This window comes from Xenopus laevis, chromosome 7L (genome assembly GCF_017654675.1).
Source record: "Xenopus laevis strain J_2021 chromosome 7L, Xenopus_laevis_v10.1, whole genome shotgun sequence".
Classification (NCBI taxonomy): Eukaryota; Metazoa; Chordata; class Amphibia; order Anura; family Pipidae; genus Xenopus; species Xenopus laevis.
This window is the reverse complement of record NC_054383.1, coordinates 2,719,499-2,740,913: the sequence shown is the minus strand read 5'-3', so window position 1 is coordinate 2,740,913 and position 21,415 is coordinate 2,719,499. Positions and strand designations below refer to the sequence as shown.

The window sequence follows — 21,415 nt, the reverse complement described above, 5'->3', positions numbered from 1 at the left end:
AAACTAATCATGTTCATTTAGAAAGCAATACAAAGATGTTCTTGCTTGGTAATAGATTCCCCATGCCTTTGCTCAATAGTAATTTGGTAAAACAAGGCAAGTGTGTTTTTGTGGAGTTCACCCCATTCATTATGGGATTTCCGTAGACTTCCATCGTGGATTACGGGATGCGCTTGTGCAAGCGTTTCTTATCTAGAATACCCTCTTAACTTGGCAGTGAATGCTGGGCCCCATCTGGGACTCTGAAACAACTCTGAAACTGGCAGTTTATCAACTGTTTATTTTAGGCAAACAAGAAATGTGAAGAGGCACGCCAAGAGAAAGAGGCAATGGTCATGAAGTATGTCCGAGGGGAAAAGGAATCTCTGGATCTGAGGAAGGAGAAGGAAGTGCTGGAGCGCAAACTCAGGGAGGCAAATAAGGAGATAGAGAAGAGCAGTAACCGCATCAAACTTCTCACTCAGGAAAAGGGACGATTGCACCAACTCTGTGAGTCTAAGGTAGGTGGCAATTTAACCTCTTCATTGTGACACTCTGCGAGTTTCGCTTTCGACTAGATGTGTGGTACAGCAAGTACATAGGGGTGCAACAGTAGGAATAGCAGACTCCCCAACTGCTGGGTCACAAAGCGATTCCATTGAGCCTTCATTAGTAGCTCTTTTGTCGTGTGGAAACATAATCATGTTGGCAATTATTAGCTCTGCGGTCAGCAGCTAAAATGCTCCAAATCACTCCCCATTCAATTCAATGGTGTAACCACAATTGCTGCTCCGAAATGGTGAATGCTGCATTTCTGATTCAGAATCTCTTAATACTCATCACAAAGCTACTAATTACTGGGCGAATGTTGCACTGGGGAGTTCACCATGTACAGTGCCCTTAGGCTAATGCCACGTGGGGTTAATCCTTAGCTTGTGGAAAAACACAGTTTGAGAATCGGCCCCTATGATGCCACCAGCCTTCTTCACTGCATTAGCCAGGTGCAGGCACAATCAGCAGATTTTAGCTCCAAAATGCATGCTCACTCAATTCCACACTGAAACCTACTGCATGTGCCTGCACCTGGGTTGATGGAATGGTTCTGGGTACATTCAAGAAAGAACACTGATGCCATATTAGAGGTTGATTCTTGGCCTCCTTTTTTTTGCTGGCCAAGAATCTGCCATGTGTGGTAGTCTTGCACAGAACCAATTTATAAGACCCGAACCGCAACCCACATATTTACCTACTTTGATCCCCTACCCAACCCACAACTGCTTTATCTGCAACCCACCGACCAACATTAAACAGGAACCGATGTTGCTGCAAACAAGAAGTGTGACAGAAAAAAGTGTTGTAAAATTTCAAAAGGAGTATAATATAGACTAGGGATGCACCGAATCCACTATTTTGCGAAAGATTCGGCCGAATACCGAACCAAATCCTAATTTGCATATGTAAGTTAGGGCTGGGTAGGGGGAAAACATTTTTTACTTCCTTGTTTTGTGGGAAAAAAGTCACAATTTCCCTCCCCGTCCCTAATTTGCATATGCAAGTTAGGATTGGTTTCGGTTCGGCCGGGCAGAACGATCCGGCCGAATCCTGGTGAAAAAGGCAGAATCCTGGCAGGATCCCGAACTGAAAACCTGGATTCGGTGCATCCCTAATATTCCCAATGTGACATAAGAAATTTAGAGGAGACCTGCTGACCCGCAACCCACAGACCCCATCTATACCTGCACCCGAAAAGGTCTACCCTTATCCCGTAGGGTACCTGCTTTTTTTTCCGGGTAACCCACTGGTACTTGACCCGCCGCAGGACTGGCCAGATGAGCAGATCTAGTTGTGTATGGCAACTGCTTTATGAGGGAATAAACTGTAAATAGTATTTGCCTGTTGCCATACTATGGCAGCTAAAAGGAATTGTGTGGATTGTAGAATACATAAATATCAATGATGATGTTACATCTGCTGCACCCAAATCAGAGATCGAAAAACAATGCGAGTAAAACATGAATGCGGTTCTGACCAAATCCTCTAAAGAAGGGAAAAGTAAAATCCTCTCTGGTTGCAAACTCAATAGATTGTGAGGGCAGATCTTTATTTCATCTTGCCTATGTCCTCTATTAAGTCTCCTCCTCTAGTAACCTAAATGGGAATACAATGGGAGTGGAGTTCAGTGCCCGTTACAGATGCCAGCTGTCCCTCCTCAGGAACGATAAAACTTTTTTTTCTTTTTAAATAAAGGAGAGTGAAACCAGCCGACAGAATCGAGACATTGAAAAGCTTAAAGAAGAAGTGAACTCTTATGCCATTAAAGTAAAATGGGCCAACAACAAGTTAAAAACAGAACTGGAAACACACAAGGTCAGTATTCATGAACTTGGGGAGACTTCTTGCACCCCACTTTGACTCTCTTTGTTGGATGTAGGCACAAGACAAGTTTTCTTTGCTGTATTAACCAGATGTATCACTGTTAAGACTGTGGGCCCAAGGGGCAGTGATGCTGTATTTCTGATTTCTAGTGATTGGCTGCAGTTCAGGATATCCAAACCCACTGCTAGTCCAATCCAGTGTAGGAGTGCAACATTTCCCGATCGGGTCACCAATATCCTGATCTATACGCTTTAGAATCTTGGAAATTTAGGAGATCACTCCAAGAGCATATTAAATGCTGTGAAAATGATTTTATTGCCAACTACCAATAACTGGCTGCAGTTTTCATTATGCAGCCAATCACTATGATCCTTTTTGAATTCCCTTTCCAACATTCCTTCATCTACAACCAAGTCCTGTATATTGCAGCCAATCACTCGGTCATAAAATGTATTAGCCTTACGGGTCTATAGCTTTAGATGGTGCTTTAAATAGATTCCAGCACAGGGTTGCTTCTAGGAATTCCACATTCTATCCTAAGGGGAAGCCCTTGAGAGCTGTTTGCAGTTTAGTAAACGAAAATTGTCCATCCATATAGAGATCTGCTTGTTTGGCGAGATCTCCAAAAGAGTGGATCTCTCCATGATATCGGGCTGATCCAGTTGTGGGCCCAACAATCGGTTCACAACGAGGAGAATATGGGCGGTCGGATCTAGGGCCGCATCAATGAACCTATGAAGTCCTCAATCTGATGGGAATTTTTAAATTTACCCGAGCGACATCTGGCTAACTTTCGGCCAGTTATTGATCAGGGAATCCCATCAGAGTACCCCATACACTTAATCTGTCAGGAGATTATATATCGGCCGGTGATAGCCACCTTTAGGCCAATGATACTTATCAGATTGTCTGACACTGCATCCAGTGGCTCCCCAAACACAGAAGTGCATTGTATGTGTGACATTGGACATAAGCATGAATATAATGGTCTGCCTCCCTTTATTCCACCTCAAGTGGCTGGTGACAGTGCAGCTATTGTTTCCTTTTCTCCAGACAGCAATAAAGTGACTTTCAGGCCAGTGGAAACTTTTTGTCTTTTTGTATTTATCACTACCCTTTTGTTTCTATTCCATCACAGGAAACCAAAGATCGGCTTCAGAACACCACAGTGAAGCTAAATCAAGCAAGAGAAGAAGCAGACCAAATACGCAGGAACTGCCAGGAAATGATCAAGTCATATAAAGTATGAGCAGTTTTAATTATCCCTTAAAACCAATGGCGAAAAAACACAGCTTATTTGAAGGGATATTATCTCAGATTTTTAACAGGCTATTCAGTATCAATGCTGCTTATCAGTGACAGTAGCCCTAGCTGCAACATCTGCTCTAATACTTTACTGTCAGCTGCCTTATATCTATCTATTTGCTCTGGTAAATAGAAAGCATTTAAATGCTGCTATGCTGGAATTATGCCAGTAAAACCCGGCTTTTTATAATACCCTCTCTACTACCTAGGCACCAGAGCATTAAGCCGAAAATAACTCTCCCATTAGCAAATAACCAGGAATGCTTTACATAAGCCGATAAAAAGAAACCTATCACGAAAAGTTGTTTTTCTTTCCATGCTGCTAGAGGATAGGGTTAACTCCTCCAAATCATCCAGTCTGTATTTGGCTTCTGTTGCCTATAGATGTATAATATTTGTATGCTGTGTCAGCATCTTGTGCTACTGCTCTGTTGCATTTAAATGTCCCTGATGGCCATTTATAAACGCTGGGCAAATTTGAACCTGGGCAGGTACCCACAGCAACCAATCAGATGTTTGCTTTCATTGTTGTTGTTGCCGCTGGCTGGGAAAATCTAATCACTGATTGGTTGCTATAGTTTACTGCCCAGGTGCAAATATGCCCAGTGTTTATAAATGAGCCCCCCTGTGTTTAAATAATTGTTTTTTTGTACCCTTACTATCAAAATTGAAAAGCCTCATATTCCAGAGAAACAATCTGCTGTTTTACTGCATCTTTTTAAAGGAGAAGTAAACCCTAAAATGGCATATTTTATATGCTGAACTTATTGCTCGAGGCTAAAGTTTGAGCTTGTCAATAGCAGCAATGATCCAGGACTTCAAACTTGTCACAGGGGGTCACCATCTTGGAAAGTGTCTGTGACACTCACATGCTCAGTGGGCTCTGATTGGCTGTTGAGAAGCTAAGCTTAGGGCTCGTCACTAATTATCCAGGAGAAAATGAGCTTCCCTGGCTGTAATATAAGCTGATGCTACAGGTTTGCTGATTATTCAATTCTGATGCTAATTGCACTGGTTTCTGTGCTGCCATGTAGTAATTATGTGTATTAATTACTAATCAGCCTTATATTGTGACATTTCTATTCTATGTGTACTGTATATTGTGAGTGGGTCCCTAAGCTCAGTAAGTGACAGCAGCACAGAGCATGTGCAGTGAATCCGCAGAAAAAAAGATGGGGAGCTACTGGGGCATCTTTGGAGACACAGATCTTTACTACTAAAGGGCTGTGGTTGCCTTGGGAAGCACAAAACATAATGTACAACATTTCTACCTACTTCTTTAGTTAAGCTTTAGTTCTCCTTTAACCCTTTGCTGCATGTGATGCATTGGACCCTTAATATACTCTGCATACTCTGTGCAGTTTTATTTGCTGATGTACAGCAAAGAGTTAAAATGCCTGCATTACACACTTCTCTGATTTACTTTTCACTATTTATTTTCTATTTTTCTTTTTTCTTATTGTACTGGTATGTAAGGGTGATAATTTACTCCTGGTGGTACAGCTGTACAGAGAATTAACTATATGATATTATGCTGATAATATGTATAGGCTCTGAAAAGGGACAGTCATTATCATTCCTCTCTTTGTAGCCTACTTGTATTATTGGAAGGAGCTTTAGAGTTTATTCACTGCTTGACTTTGAAAATCCCTGCAGTGGCTCCCTCCTTTGATCACCTGCCAAAACTACTTTGCCCCGTAGGGAAGGGACGAGCAGCTCACTAACAGGACACTTCCCCCCCCCCCCCAATTGTTTGCAATTGCTTTCTTTTTATCTTTCTTAATTTGGCACCTGTCACGTCCTACTGACTCAAACACATAGAGCACCCAGCCTTTGCATTGTAGCCAATATATTCAATTTTAAACTGTATGCTAAAAATCTTTCTAAAACTGATATTTGTTCAGGAATTTTGAGTGTTTAACACACTTGCAACACTTAATTGTATTTACACAAATAAACAAGACAGATTCTCTTGGAGCCTGAGCCGACTGACTGCAGGAGTCCATGTTCATGTAATGGGCGGAATCACTGTAAGACCCTAACCTAGTTTATTTTGTTTTCCTCCAGGAGTCAGAAGAAGTGAAATCCAACGATTTAGATGCAAAGCTGAATATAACCAAAGTGGAACTGGAGAGGCAAATGCAGGAGAAATCGGACCATCTGGAGGTGATTATAGTTCACTGCTTGGTGCATCTCAAGGTGTTTCATTTGTCAGTAAGATTGGGCATTTTCAGGTCTTGCATTCTGCATGCATAGATGTCGTGTTTAATAAACCTGCCTTGTATCATTTTGCTTTCTGTTCATGGATAAAGGTGCATCGGGCAAAGATAAAAGAGTTGGATGACCTGAGAAGGACGTTTACAGAAGGCATGGATGAGCTCCGAACACTTCGCACAAAGGTACTTGTTTTGTCCTCAATCTGGGACTGGCTTTACATAGTTGATAGGAATTAAAAAGTTATTCTACCCATGCTCATAAGCAGTTTACACAAAACATTCACACAGTCCTCCTCTATGGGTTTATATGTAGCAGCTCCCCCATCTTGGATCTCGTTAGTTCATCATTTGTGTCCGTGGCACTGCACATGCTCAGTGAACTCTGGGCTTTTTTGTTTAGAAGCTAAGCTTAGGGGTCGGGGGAAATCACCATCAAGCCTTGTAATGAAAATTTTATATATTGTATATATACTGTATATTGTGAGTGGGTCCCTAAGCTCAGGTAAGTGACATCAGCACAGAGCTATGAAATATCATAAAAGAATATGGGGAGCAGAAGCAGAAATTGTGATAGTTTCTCTTTAATAGTCTTTTCACTTGACATTTTTCCATAAATCTATAAACAGAACCGAGGCAGGAAGAACTGTGTAGCAGCCCGCAGATTGGCTAGTCCCCTTCTTCCTGTTTATTCATCCCCCATTGAAAGAATGTTTGTACAGCTCTGAAATTTTCCATCAGGGCTGTGTTAACAAATCATGAAACGCTCCATTTAGTGCCTGTCATTTGTCTGTCTCAAGGAAGCGAGAGAATGACATTTATTAACTGTGTTTTGTCACTCAGGTGAAGTGCTTGGAAGCAGAGCGTCTGAGGACGGAGGAAGAATTATCCAAGTATAAAGAACTGATTAACCGGCAAAAGGCTGAAATCCAGAATTTACAGGACAAGGCCAAGGTTCTGGATCTGCAACAGGAGCAACATCAGAGGTACGGCACATTCATTGTGGGGTTGCACTAGAGATGTCTGTAAAAGCAGCCTCAGTAATGATGGAAAAGGCAAATTTACCAATAAAAGTGCACACAGATAAGAAATGTACCTATAAATGTTCAAAGTGCAAACAATCGGACGGCAACGGTGTTAAAAATGAATAAATGAAAACAAAGTGCAAAATGCAGACAAAGGCTGCAGCACTGATGGAAATGGACAAAATAAGTTTACCAATAAGAGTGCAAAATACAAACACCAGGGCAGCCACAGTGATGGAAATGAATGCAAATAAAAGTGCATACGGATAGGACATTTACCAATAACAGTGCAAAATGCAAGCAACAAGTTCACAAAAATTGCAAACACCAATAGTGCAAAATGGAAATGGGCACAAGAGTGATGAAAATGAATACACATTGCAAAATTTACCAGTAAAGTTGAATAAAGATAGGAAATGTACCAACAGGGCTAAAGCAATGATGGAAATTAATGCAGATGTCACATTTACCAATGCAAATGCAAACAGGGCCGCAACAGTGATCAGAATGAATGCAAATTGCAAACTTACTAATAAAAGCACACTTACAGGAAATTTATCAATAAAAATGCAAAATACAAATGACAAGGCCACAAAAGTAATGGAAATGAATGCAAATTTACTAATAAAAGTGCACTAAGATAGGAAATGTACCAATAAATGTGCAAAATACAAATAGGGCCGCAACACGGATGGAGATGAATACAAATTGCAAAGTTACCAATAAAAGTGCACACTGATAGGAAATGTACCAATGAAAGTGCAAAATGCTAACAGGGCCAAGTAAAATTGCAACGTTACCAATAAAAGTGCATAATGCAACCAGGCTCAAAACAGTGATGGAAATGAACTCAAATTGCAAATTTACCAATAAAAGTACACACTGATAGGAAATGTACCAATGAAAGTGCAAAATGCAAACAGGGAACAGTGATGGAAATGAAGGTAAGTTGCAAATGTACCAGTAAAAGTGCACACTGATAGGAAATGTACCAATGAAAGTCCAAAATGCAGACAAAATGCAAATAGGGCCGAATAAAATTGTAAAGTTACCAATAAAAGTGCAAAATGCAACCAGGCTCACAACAGTGATGGAAATGAACGGAAATTGCCAATAAAAATGCACACTGATAGGAAATGTACCAATGAAAGTGCAAAATGCAGACAAAATGAATACAACAGGACTGAATAAAATTGCAAAGTTACCAATAAAAGTTCAAAATGCAACCAGGCTCACAACAGTGATGGAAATGAACGGAAATTGCCAATAAAAATGCACACTGATAGGAAATGTACCAATGAAAGTACAAAATGCAAACCGGGCTGAATAAAATCGCAAATTTACCAATAAAAGTGCACACTAATAGGAAATGTACCAATGAAAGTGCAAAATGCAGACAAAATGCAAACAGAGCCGAATGAAATTGCAAAGTTACCAATAGAAGTGCAAAATGCAACCAGGCGCAAAACAGTGATGGGAAATGAACTCAAATTACCAATAAAAATGCACACTGATAGGAAATGTACCAATGAAAGTACAAAATGAATACAACAGGACTAAATAAAATAGCAAAGTTACCAATGAAAGTGCAAAATGCAGACAAAATGCAAACAGGGCCGAATGAAATTGCAAAGTTACCAATAAAAGTGCAAAATGCAACCAGGCTCACAACAGTGATGGAAATGAACTCAAATTGCAAATTTACCAATAAAAGCACACACTGATAGGAAATGTACCAATGAAAGTCCAAAATGCAGACAAAATGTAAATAGGGCCGAATAAAATTGTAAAGTTATCAATAAAAGTGCAAAATGCAACCAGGGTCACAACAGTGATGGAAATGAATGCAGATTTACCAATAAAGTGCAAAATGCCAACAACAGGCCCCAAAAACAGAAACATTTCCAATAAAAATGAAAACAGGGCCACAACAGTAATGGAAATGATGGAAAGTTGCAAACTTACCAATAAAGGTGCACACTGTAACGAAATGTACCTATAAAAGTGCAAAATACCAACAAGGCCACAAATGTAATGGAAATGCAAATTTACTAATAACAGTGAATACTAATAGAAAATGTACCAATTAGTGCAAAATGCAAACAGGGCCGCAATAGTGATGGAAATGAAGGTAAGTTGCAAATGTACCAGTAAAAGTGCACATGATAGGAAAGTTACCAATGAAAGTGCAAAATGCAACCAGGCTCACAACAGTGATGGAAATGAATGCAAATTGCCAATAAAAATGCACACTGATAGGAAATGTACCAATGAAAGTGCAAAATGAAACCAGGCTCACAACAGTGATGGAAAATGCAACCAGGCTCACAACAGTGATGGAAATGAACTCAAATTGCAAATTAACCAATAAAAGTGCACACTGATAGAAAATGTGCCAATGAAAGTGCAAAATGCAGACAAAATGCAAACAGGGCTGAATAAAATTGCAAAGTTACCAATAAAAGTGCACATTGATAGGAAATGTACCAATAAAAGTGCAAAATGCAACCTGGCTCACAACAGTGATGGAAATGAATGCAAATTGCAAAGTTACCAATAAAAGTGCAAAATGCCAACAACAGGGCCCCAAAAACAAACATTTACAATAAAAATGCAAACAGGGCCACAACAGTGATGGAAATGAAGGTAAGCTGCAAATGTACCAGTAAAAGTGAACACTGATAGGAAATGTACCAATAAAAATGCAAAATGCAGACAAAATGAATACAACAGGACTGAATAAAATTGCAAAGTTACCAATAAAAGTGCAAAATGCAACCAGGCTCACAACAGTGATGGAAATGAACGGAAATTGCCAATAAAAATGCACACTGATAGGAAATGTACCAATGAAAGTGCAAAATGCAAATAGGGCCACAACAGTGATGGAACTGAAGGTAAGTTGCAAATGTACCAGTAAAAGTGCACACTGATAGGAAAGTTACCAATAAAAGTGCAAAATGCAATCAGGCTCACAACAGTGATGGAAATGAACGCAAATTGCCAATAAAAGTACACACTGATAGGAAATGTACCAATGAAAGTGCAAAATGCAGACAAAATGCAAACAGGGCCGAATGAAATTGCAAAGTTACCAATAGAACTGCAAAATGCAACCAGGCTCACAACAGTGATGGAAATGAACGCAAATTGCCTATAAAAGTGCACACTGATAGGAAATGTACCAATGAAATTCCAAAATGCAGACAAAATGTAAATAGGGCCGAATAAAATTGTAAAGTTACCAATAAAAGTGCAAAATGCAACCAGGGTCACAACAGTGATGGAAATGAATGCAAATTTACCAATAAAGTGCAAAATGCCAACAACAGGCCCCAAAAACAGAAACATTTCCAATAAAAACGAAAACAGGGCCACAACAGTAATGGAAATGATGGAAAGTTGCAAACTTACCAATAAAGGTGCACACTGTAATGAAATGTACCTATAAAAGTGCAAAATACCAATAAAGACCACAAATGTAATGGAAATGCAAATTTACTAATAACAGTGAATACTAATAGAAAATGTACCAATTAGTGCAAAATGCAAACAGGGCCGCAATAGTGATGGAAATTAAGGTAAGTTGCAAATGTACCAGTAAAAGTGCACACTGATAGGAAAGTTACCAATGAAAGTGCAAAATGCAACCAGGCTCACAACAGTGATGGAAATGAACGCAAATTGCCAATAAAAATGCACACTGATAGGAAATGTACCAATGAAAGTGCAAAATGCAGACAAAATGCAAACAGGGCCGAATGAAATTGCAAAGTTACCAATAGAAGTGCAAAATGCAACCAGGCGCACAACAGTGATGGAAATGAACGCAAATTGCCAATAAATATGCACACTGATAGGAAATGTACCAATGAAAGTACAAAATGAATACAACAGGACTAAATAAAATTGCAAAGTTACCAATAAAAGTGCAAAATGCAACCAGGGTCACAACAATGATGGAAATGAACTCAAATTGCAAATTTACCAATAAAAATGCACACTGATAGGAAATGTACCAATGAAAGTGCAAAATGCAGACAAAATGAATACAACAGGACTGAATAAAATTGCAAAGTTACCAATAAAAGTGCAAAATGCCACCAGGGTCACAACAGTGATGGAAATGAATACAAATTGCAAAGTTGCCAATAAAAGTGCAAAATGCAACCAGGGTCACAACAGTGATGGAAATGAACTCAAATTGCAAATTTACCAATAAAAGTGCACACTGATAGGAAATGTACCAATAAAAGTGCAAAATGCAACCTGACTCACAACAGTGATGGAAATGAATACAAATTGCAAAGTTGCCAATAAAAGTGCAAAATGCAACCAGGGTCACAACAGTGATGGAAATGAACTCAAATTGCAAATTTACCAATAAAAGTGCACACTGATAGGAAATGTACCAATGAAAGTGCAAAATGCAGACAAAATGAATACAACAGGACTGAATAAAATTGCAAAGTTACCAATAGAAGTGCAAAATGCAAACAGGGCCACAACAGTGATGGAAATGAAGGTAAGTTGCAAATGTAAAAGTGCACACTGATAGGAAAGTTACCAATGAAAGTGCAAAATGCAAACAGGGCCACAACAGTGATGGAAATGAAGGTAAGTTGCAAATGTACCAGTAAAAGTGCACACTGATAGGAAAGATACCAATGAAAGTGCAAAATGCAAACAGGGCCAAGTAAAATTGCAAAGTTGCCAATAAAAGTGCAAAATGCAACCAGGCTCACAACAGTGATGGAAATGAACTCAAATTGCAAATTTACCAATAAAAGTGCACACTGATAGGAAATGTACCAATAAAAATGCAAAATAAAGACAAAATGCAAACAGGGCTGAATAAAATTGCAAAGTTACCAATAGAAGTGCAAAATGCAACCAGGGTCACAACAATGATGGAAATGAACTCAAATTGCAAATTTACCAATAAAAGTGCACACTGATAGGAAATGTACCAATGAAAGTGCAAAATGCAGACAAAATGTAAACAGGGCCAAATAAAATTGCAAAGTTACCAATAAAAGTGCAAAATGCAACCAGGGATGGAAATGAAGGTAGGTTGCAAAGGTACCAGTAAAAGTGCACACTGATAGGAAAATTACCAATGAAAGTGCAAAATGCAACCAGGCTCACAACAGTGATGGAAATGAACGCAAATTGCCAATAAAAATTGCACACTGATAGAAAATGTACCAATGAAAGTGCAAAATGCAGACAAAATGAATACAACAGGACTGAATAAAATTGCAAAGTTACCAATAAAATTGCAAAATGCCAACAACATGGCCCAAAAAACTGAAACATTTCCAATAAAAATGCAAACAGGGCATCAACAGTGATGCAAATTAAGGTAAGTTGTAAATGTACGAGTAAAAGTGCACACTGATAGCAAATGTACCAATGAAAGTGCAAAATGCAAACAGGGCAGAATAAAATTGCAAAGTTACCAAGAAAATAGCAAAAGGCAACCAGGCTCACAACAGTGATGGAAATGAATGCAAATTGCCAATAAAAACGCACACTGATAGGAAATGTACCAATGAAAGTGCAAAATGCAGACAAAATCTAAACCGAGCCGAATAAAATTTTAAAGTTACCAATAAAAGTGCACACTGATAGGAAATGTACCAATGAAAGAGCAAAATGCAGACAATATGCAAACAGGGCTGAATAAGATTGCAAAGTTACCAATAAAAGTGCAAAATGCCACCAGGGTCACAACAGTGATGGAAATGAACTCAAATTGCAAATTTACCAATAAAAGTGCACACTGATAGGAAATGCACCAATGAATGTGCAAAATGCAAATTGGGCCAAATTAAAATGCAAAGTTGCCAATAAAAGTGCAAATTGCAACCAGGTTCACAACAGTGATGGAAATGAATGCAAATTTCAAAGTTACCAATAAAAGTGCACTCTGATAGGAAATGTACCAATAAAAGTGCTAAATGCAACGAGGCTCATAGCAGTAATGGAAATGAACACAAATTGCCAATAAAAATGCACACTGATAGGAAATGTACCAATGAAAGTGCAAAATGCACAACAGGACTGAATAAAATTGCAAAGTTACCAATAAAAGTGCAAAATGCAACCAGGCTCACAACAGTGATGGAAATGAATGCAAATTGCAATATTACCAATAAAAGTGCACATTGATAAGAAATTACCAACGAACGTGCAACATGCAGTCAAAATTAGATACAACAGGCCTGAATAAAATTGCAAAGTTACCAATAAGTGCACAATAATAGGAAATGTACCAATAAAAGTGCAAAATGCAACCAGGCTCACAACAGTAATGGAAATGAACGCAAATTGCAAATAAAAATGCACACTGATAGGAAATGTACCAATGAAAGTGCAAAATGCAGACAAAATGCAAACAAGGCCGAATAAAATTGCAAAGTTACCAATAAAAGTGCAAAATGCCAACAACAGGGCCCCAAAAACTGAAACATTTCCAATAAAAATGCAAACCAGGCTGCAACAGTGATGGAAACGAAGTTAAGTTGCAAATGTACCAGTAAAAGTGCACACTGATGGGAAATGTACCAATGAAAGTGCAAAATGCAGACAGGGCTGAATAAAATTGCAAAGTTACCAATAAAAGTGCAAAATGCAACCAGGGTCACAACTGTGTTGGAAATGAATGCAAATTTACCAATAAAAGTGCACACTGATAGGAAATGTACCAATAAAAGTGCAAAATGCAAACCGGGCCAAATAAAATTGCAAAGTTGCAAATAAAAGTGCAAAATATAACCAGGCTCACAACAGTTATGGAAATTAATGCAAATTTCAAAGTTACCAATAGAAGTGCACACTGATAGGAAATGTACCAGTGAAAGTGCAAAATGCAAGCAGGGCCAAATAAAATTGCAAAGTTACCAACAAAAGTGCAAAAGGCAACCAGGGTCACAACAGTGATGGAAATGAATACAAATTTACCAATAAAAGTACACACTGATAGGAAATGTACCAATGAAAGTGCAAAATACAAACAACAAGGCCACAAAAGTAATGGAAATAAATTCAAATTTACTAATAAAAGTGAACACTAATAGAAAATGTTCCAATAAGTGCAAAATGCAACCAGGGCCACAACATTGACCAATGAAAGTGCACACTGATAGGAAATGCACCAATGAAAGTGAAAAATGCAGACAAAATGATTACAGGACTGAATAAAATTGCAAAGTTACCAATTAAAGTGCAAAATGCCAACAACAGGGCCCCAGAAACTGAAACATTTCCAATAAAAATGCAAACAGGTCCACAACAGTAATGGAATTAAAGGAAAGTTGCAAACTTACCGATAAAGGTGCACACTGATAGGAAATGTACCAATAAAAGTGCAAAATGCAGACAAAATGCATAAAACAGGGCTGAAAAAAATTGCAAAGTTACCAATAAAAGTGCAAAATGCAACCAGGATCACAACCGTTATGGAAATTAAGGTAAGTTGCAAATGTACCAGTAAAAGTGCACACTGATAGTAAATGTACCAATGGAAGTGCATAATGCAAACAGGGCTGAATAAAATTGCAAATTTCCCAATAAAAGTGCACACATAGGAAATATACCAAAAAAAGTGTAAAATGCCAGCAACGGCCCCAACAAACTGAAAAAATTCCAATTAAAATGCAAACCGGGCCACAACAGTGATGGAAATGAATGCAAATAGCATATTTACCAATAAAAGTGCACACAGAAAATGTATCAATAGTGCAAAATGCCAATAACAAAGCCGCAAAAGTAATGAAAATAAATGCAATTTTCAAATTTACTAATAAAAGTGAATACTGATGGAATTATACCAATAATAGAACAAAAAGCCGGGTCACAACAGTGATGGAAATGAAGGAAAGTTGCAAATCTACTAATAAAAGTGCACACCAATTGGAAATTTACCAATAAAAGTGCAAAATACAAACTAGGCCACAAAAGTAATGGAAACGAACAGAAATTGCAAATGTACTAATCGGAAATGTACCAACAAAAGTGCAAAATGCAAACAGGACTGCAAAAAATGGCATATTTACCAATGAAAGTGCAAAATAAATGCATACAACGGCCGCATAAAATTGCAAAGTTACCAATAAAAGTGCAAAATGGAAACAGGGTGACAACAATGATGGAAATGAATGAAAATTGCAAATTTACCAATAAAAGTGCACACTGATAGGAAATATACCAATAAAAGAAATATTTCCATTAAAATTGCAAAATGCAAACAGGGCCGCAACAGTGATGGAACTGAAGGAAAGTTGCAAACTTACCAATAAAAGTGCACACTGATAGCACATGTACCAATTATAGTGCAAAATACAGACAACAAGGCTGCAAAAGTAATGGACATGAATGCAAATTGCAAATTTACTAAAAAGTGAATATTGATAGAAAATACAGTTTACCAGTAAAAGTGCAAAATACAGACAATAGAGCTGCAACAGTGAGGATTGGCTGCTAATCTCAAATTTACCAATAAAAGTGCAAAATGCAGACACAACTGGGCCACAGACAAAAATTTTCATTTACCAATTTACACAAAATGGAAATGTACCAATAAAAATGCAAAGAGGACCACAACATTAATTGAAATGAATGTGAAATTGAAAATTTACCAAAATAAGTGCACACAAAATGCAAATGTACCAATTAAAGTGCAAAATACAAACCGCAGGGCCACAATGCAAATTGCAAATTGACCAATAAAAGTGCATACGGATAGAAAATGTACCAATGGATGCAAACAAATGCAAACGGGGTCGCAACAGTGATGGAAATTTACCAATAAAAGCACGAAATGCAAACGGCTACAATGATGGATATTAATGCACATTTACTAATCAGAGTTAATACAGATAGGAATTGTTCCAATATATGTGCAAAATGCAGACAACTGGGCTACAACAGTAGCGGAAATGAACACAAATTTCAAATTCACCAATAAAAGTGCAAAATGCAAATCAATGCGGCAATGACTAAAGCAAATGACGTGTTTAGCAATACAAGTGTACGACACAACTGTGTGTGATGGATTATTTAGTAAATACTGTTTGTCCTGTACTTCTAGGGACAGACAAGAAATGGAAGGTTTGCGGGATGAACTCGGCAGCCTGAATTCCCTCGTCTCCGACCTGCAAAGCGACATCGAGGGCAGTCGCACAAGGGAATCGGAGCTGCTGGGATTCACGGAGAAGCTCACCAGTAAGAACGCTCAGCTCCAGTCCGAGAGCAACTCCCTGCAGGCTCAGCTAGACAAACTGACATACAGCGAGAGTGAACTGCGCAGTCACTTGGAACAGCTCCGGCTCCACAACACTGACCTGGTAGGAACAACTCACTGTCTGTATATTCTTAGTACAGGTATGGGATCCGTTATCCAGAAACCCATTATTACGAATTACGGAAAGGCCGTCTCCCATAGACTCCATTTTATTCAAAATGTTTAAAGATGATTCCCTATTTCTGTGTAATAATAAAACAGTCGCTTGTACTTGATCCCAACTAAGATATAATTAATCCTTATTGGAAGCAAAACCAGCCTATTGGCTTTATTTCATGTTTATATGATTTTCTAGTAGATTTATGGTGTGAAGACCCAAATAATGGAAAGTTCTGTTATTGGGAAAGTTCCAGGTCCCGAGCATTTTGGATAACAGGTCACATACCTGTAAAGTTGTGGGACTTGTTATCCAGAATGCTCGGGACCTGGGATTTTCTGTTTAATTATTACAAAGAATAAGGAAATCATTTTTAGACTTTGATTTGATTAAAATGAGGAGTCTATGGGAGACGGCCTTCTTGTAATTCAGAGCTTTCTGTGTAACGGGTTTCTGCATAACAGATGCCACTATACCTTTACTTTCTACAGGGCAGGGCTGTGACAATAGAGGAAGCTGAGTCTGTTACTGCTCTGGGGTCCAGGAGGTATAGGGGGTCCCAGTGTTGCACTGACTGGTCGTTCAAACAATTACCAATCTCCCCATTTTCTACTTTAAGTAAACTTTTGTTACGTTTCAGTTGGTCTTCGTTGTGGTTTTTGAGTTCACTTTTTATTCAGCAGCTCCACAGTTTGCAATTTCAGCCATCTGGTTGCTAAGGTCCTAATTCCCCTAGCAACCATGCACTGATTTAAATAAGAGACTGGAATATGAATAGGAGAGGCCTGAATACAAAGATGGGGAATAAAAAGTAACAATAACAATACATTTGTAGCCTTACAGAGCATTTGTTTTTTAGATGGGGTCAGTGACCCCCATTTGAAAGCTGGAAAGAGCCAGAAGAAAAAGGCCAATAACTATAAAACTACTAAAAATAAATAATGAAAACCAATTGAAAAGTTGTTTAGAATTGACTGTTCTATAACATAATAAAAGGTGAACCACCCCTTTAAAGGTGATCCGCCCTTTTAACCTCCCAATTTGTGTTTTAGCAACTGAGAAATAAGAACAGATAAGTCGTGGGTATTTGGGATGATTGTCTTTAGTGTTCCCTGTGACATATTGTTACACCCCCCACCCCTTATACGTTACACGTATGTCAGTACATTTCCACTGGGACAGAGCAGATCTCAGCAAATGAATAGAAAGGTAAATACAGGGCAGGAAAAAATAGGCTTTGCTTGTTCTGAAACACACAGGGGAGGAAAGAAAAACTCTTGTGCCTAGTGTCTGATATATCTTTTATAATACACAAAGCCATGAATATCCTGTAAATTATATCCTTATAAAAGGTGAGTTCTGATGTCATCAGTTATAAACGGTGAGTTCTGATGTCATTTCTGTCACATGACTCACCGAAACTTGTGTATTATAATAAATAAAGTACCCCCAGTTGTAAAATATGAGGATATTAGAAGTTACCTCAGAGTTTCCTGACCTGTATAAAAACACTCGGCCTTCGGCCTCGTACTTTTATATGGTCATGAAACTCCTCGGTAACTTATAATATCCTTATATTTTACAAGAGGGGGCACTTTATTCACTATATAATACATAAGTCTTGAATATCCTGTAAATTATATCCTTCTAAACGGCTCTTAGTGATGTCATCAGTTATAATTGGTGCTTAGTGATGTCATTTCTGTCACATGACTCACTGAAACGTGTGTATTAGTACCCCCTGTTGTGTTATATAGGAATATAAGAAGTCACCTTCATCCTGTTATACGATCATGGAACTCCTCTGTGACTTATAGGTAGTTCACTTTAACTTTTAGTATGTTATAGAATGGCCGTTCTAAGTCTTCTGACTCTTTCCGGCTTTCAAATGGGGATCACTAACCCCCATCTAAAAAACAAATGCTCTGTAAGGCTACAAATGTATTGTTATTGTTACTTTTTATTACTCATCTCTCTATTTAGGCCTCTCCTATTCATATTCCAGTCTCTTATTCAAATCAATACATGGTTGCTAGGGGAATTTGGACCATAGTAACCAGATGGCTGAAACTGCAAACAGCAGAGCTGCTGAATAAAAAGCTAAATAACTCAAAAACCACAAATAATAAAAAATATATAAAAACCAATTAGAAAATTGTCTCAGAATATCGCTAAGTTAATTCACAGGTGAACATCCCCTTTAAAATATCCTTATATTTTACAATAGGGGGTACATTATTCACTATAAATCCTCTATAAATGCAGAGGAAATTCATGGATTTCTTTATGAATCCGCCACCAAACAAACAACTTGCTTGAAATATACTTACAGACTAATGATAATTCTTTTTGACACAGAATGAGCGACTCCTTACAGAGGGAGCACAGCAGCAAAAGGAAGTGCAAGCTCTTCAGGCAGAGTTAGACCAGCAACAAAAATCTGTTTCCTCTTTAAACACCAGAGTGGAGGAACTAAAGAATGAGCTGGTGACTCAGAAACGGAAAAATGCTGTCAACCTGAAGGACCTGACCAAGCAGCTCCTGCAAGGTAAACCCGTTATCCAGAAAGTTCTAAATTACAGAAAGGCCGTCTCCCATAGACTCCATTTTATCCTAATAATCCAAAATTTAAAAAATGATTTCCTTTTTCTGTGTAATAATAAAACACTTGTACTTGATCCCAACTCAGATATAATTATTTTTTATTGGAAGCAAAACCAGCCTATTGGGCTTGGTTGGATTTTCATTAAGGCGCAGGGAGCACAAACCTAAGTGACAAAAAAAGATTAAGAACTGTTTTTTCCCCCTCAAGTTGTAAGTCCCGGTCCTGCCACAAGGGGATTGGCTGCAGGTCCTGAACTTACACCTTGAGGGAAAAAAAACAGTCAGCAAAGGTGCAAGAAATGCAAAAAAAGGATTAAAGGTAGCGCTGCCTACAACTAGTAATTGTGTTTTTCCCCTGTGTATGAAACTATGTCTTTTATTGTGTATAATGTCCCTGGAGTGTCAGTAGCCACAGCCTTTCACTGATTATTATTATTATTATTATTATTATTAACATCCCAACCCACTGTTCAACTACACCTCTCAATATCCACACACAGCCATATAACGGCGGCTTTTATCTGAATAAAACTGGATATTAAAAGGGAAAATTTAAGTTACTCCGTGTCTGCTCCTTGCAAGGCAGTTAATTAGATTCCCACTCTCCCCTTTGTTGTCAGTGATTTCAGCAGTCTCTTATGCAGGAGAAATAAACACTACACTTACTCATCTTGCCACTAGCCATGGGCTATTTCTTGCCATTTTATTTATTTGTTTACCAGAGGGTCACCATAAAAACTAGAACACCTACCTGCCACATATATTACATTCTAGAGTATTCACTATCAGGGACCTAACTGCCAACAAAGGAATTGCTCTTTCTTCTATGACATTCCCTGTGTATATGGGACATAAGCAGAGAGATATGCTCAAAGTGTCCAAGGAAGTAAGGGGTTAAGTAGCCTCCCCAAACACACAAATCACACTCCAACCATGGTATTGGGTTTATTTAATGTTTAAATTATTTTCTAGTAGACTTAGGGTATGAAGATCCAAGTTGCGGAAGGATTCGTTATCGGGAAAACACCAGGTTCAGAGCATTCTGCATAGCAGGTCCCGTACTTGTACCATGTACATTATCCCAACTAATATATATTAATCCTTATTGGGGGCAAAATAATCCTATTGTGTTTATTTAATGTTTTAAATGATTTTTAGTAGACTTAAGGTTAAATGAGCCTATATTATGGAAGGACCACTTATCCGGAAAACCCTGGGTCCCACGCAGTATTAGATAAAACCTGTACTCTATTAAAAAAAACAAGCTCCTTCCTTCTCCTAATTCTCCTTGCGCCCCAGGCTGATGGATAAGGAGCAGTGAAGTAGTTAATTATACCTAGAGTTTAATTGGAAATGATATCTAATTATCATCTCCCACCCACAAATGTAATACAGGTATGGGACTTGTTATCCAGAATGCTCAGGGCTCGGGCTTTCCAGATAAGGGATATTTCTGTAATATGGATCGCCATACATTAAGGGGGTTATTTTTTAAATTCCGAATGGCAAAAACTCTTAACAATTCAAGTTTTATTTTACTATAAAATCCCCAAAAAATTTGGAGGAAAAACACTAAAAATTTTTTGGGATTTATTAAACTGAGAAGCTGCAAAAAGGTCAGAATCCGAAAATCTCAGACCTGCCAAGGTTGTATATAAGTCAATGGGAGTCTGACTTTTCAGGCAAAGATCTGAAAAAAAATCATACAATTTGGGGAAAAAGCTCAGAAAAAAATTACTACAATTTTCCGTACAATTTTTTTTCAGGTTTTTACCCAAACAGATTAATTTGTGCTTTTTTAAACAATAAATAAGGTAAAATCGTGGATTCTAGTTTGGTCAGACTTTTTTAATTAATTAATTGATAAATAAGGCTCTGTGTATTTAAAATGACTAAAGATGAAATAAACCTAATAGGATAGTTTTGCCTTTAATACGGATTAATCATAATTAGTTGGGATGGAGCTGCTTTGTTTTTAAAAATTAATTTTAAAAATCAGAAATGTTTTGCTTAAAATAGAGCCTATGGGAGATGGCCTTGCTGTAATTTGGAGCTTTCTGGATAACCGATCTCGTAGCCATAATAATAACGATGCAACAACTAAGGTGCGTCACTCAAACACATGACTTAACACATGTAATGTGATTTTGTGCAGCGCGAAAGAAGCTGGACCAGACGGAGAATGGGGGTTACGAGAAAGAAGTGAGCAGCATGGGAAGTCGCTCCAGCTCCTCAGGTAAAACTCCGGCCCCCCCAACCTACTATACTACATTGTTTGGGGGATATTTCGGGTTGGTGGGGCATCTGGTTTCTCTTTCCCTGTTAAAGGGATGGTTCACATTTAAGGTAACCTTTAGTATGTTATAGAATGGCCAATTCTAAGCAACTTTTCATTTGGTCTTCATTATTTTTTTTATAGTTATTTGCCGTCTTCTTATGACTCTTTCCAGCTTTCAAATGCAGGGTCACTGACCCCATATAAAAAACTAATACTCTGTAAGGCTACAAA

General features: G+C 38.1%; 1 protein-coding gene across 1 annotated transcript in view; it reads left to right on the top strand.

Moving 5' to 3' along the window:
• Nucleotides 1-21,415, top strand: part of ccdc186.L (coiled-coil domain containing 186 L homeolog) — a 51,194-nt gene that overhangs the window by 18,321 nt on the left and 11,458 nt on the right. The window contains exons 5-13 of the mRNA XM_018224979.2: nucleotides 288-500; nucleotides 2,227-2,346; nucleotides 3,494-3,598; nucleotides 5,728-5,826; nucleotides 5,973-6,059; nucleotides 6,717-6,859; nucleotides 15,993-16,248; nucleotides 18,661-18,850; nucleotides 21,062-21,142. Of these exons, the coding sequence (XP_018080468.1) occupies nucleotides 288-500; nucleotides 2,227-2,346; nucleotides 3,494-3,598; nucleotides 5,728-5,826; nucleotides 5,973-6,059; nucleotides 6,717-6,859; nucleotides 15,993-16,248; nucleotides 18,661-18,850; nucleotides 21,062-21,142 (1,294 nt within the window). The remainder of the gene's footprint in view (nucleotides 1-287; nucleotides 501-2,226; nucleotides 2,347-3,493; nucleotides 3,599-5,727; nucleotides 5,827-5,972; nucleotides 6,060-6,716; nucleotides 6,860-15,992; nucleotides 16,249-18,660; nucleotides 18,851-21,061; nucleotides 21,143-21,415) is intronic.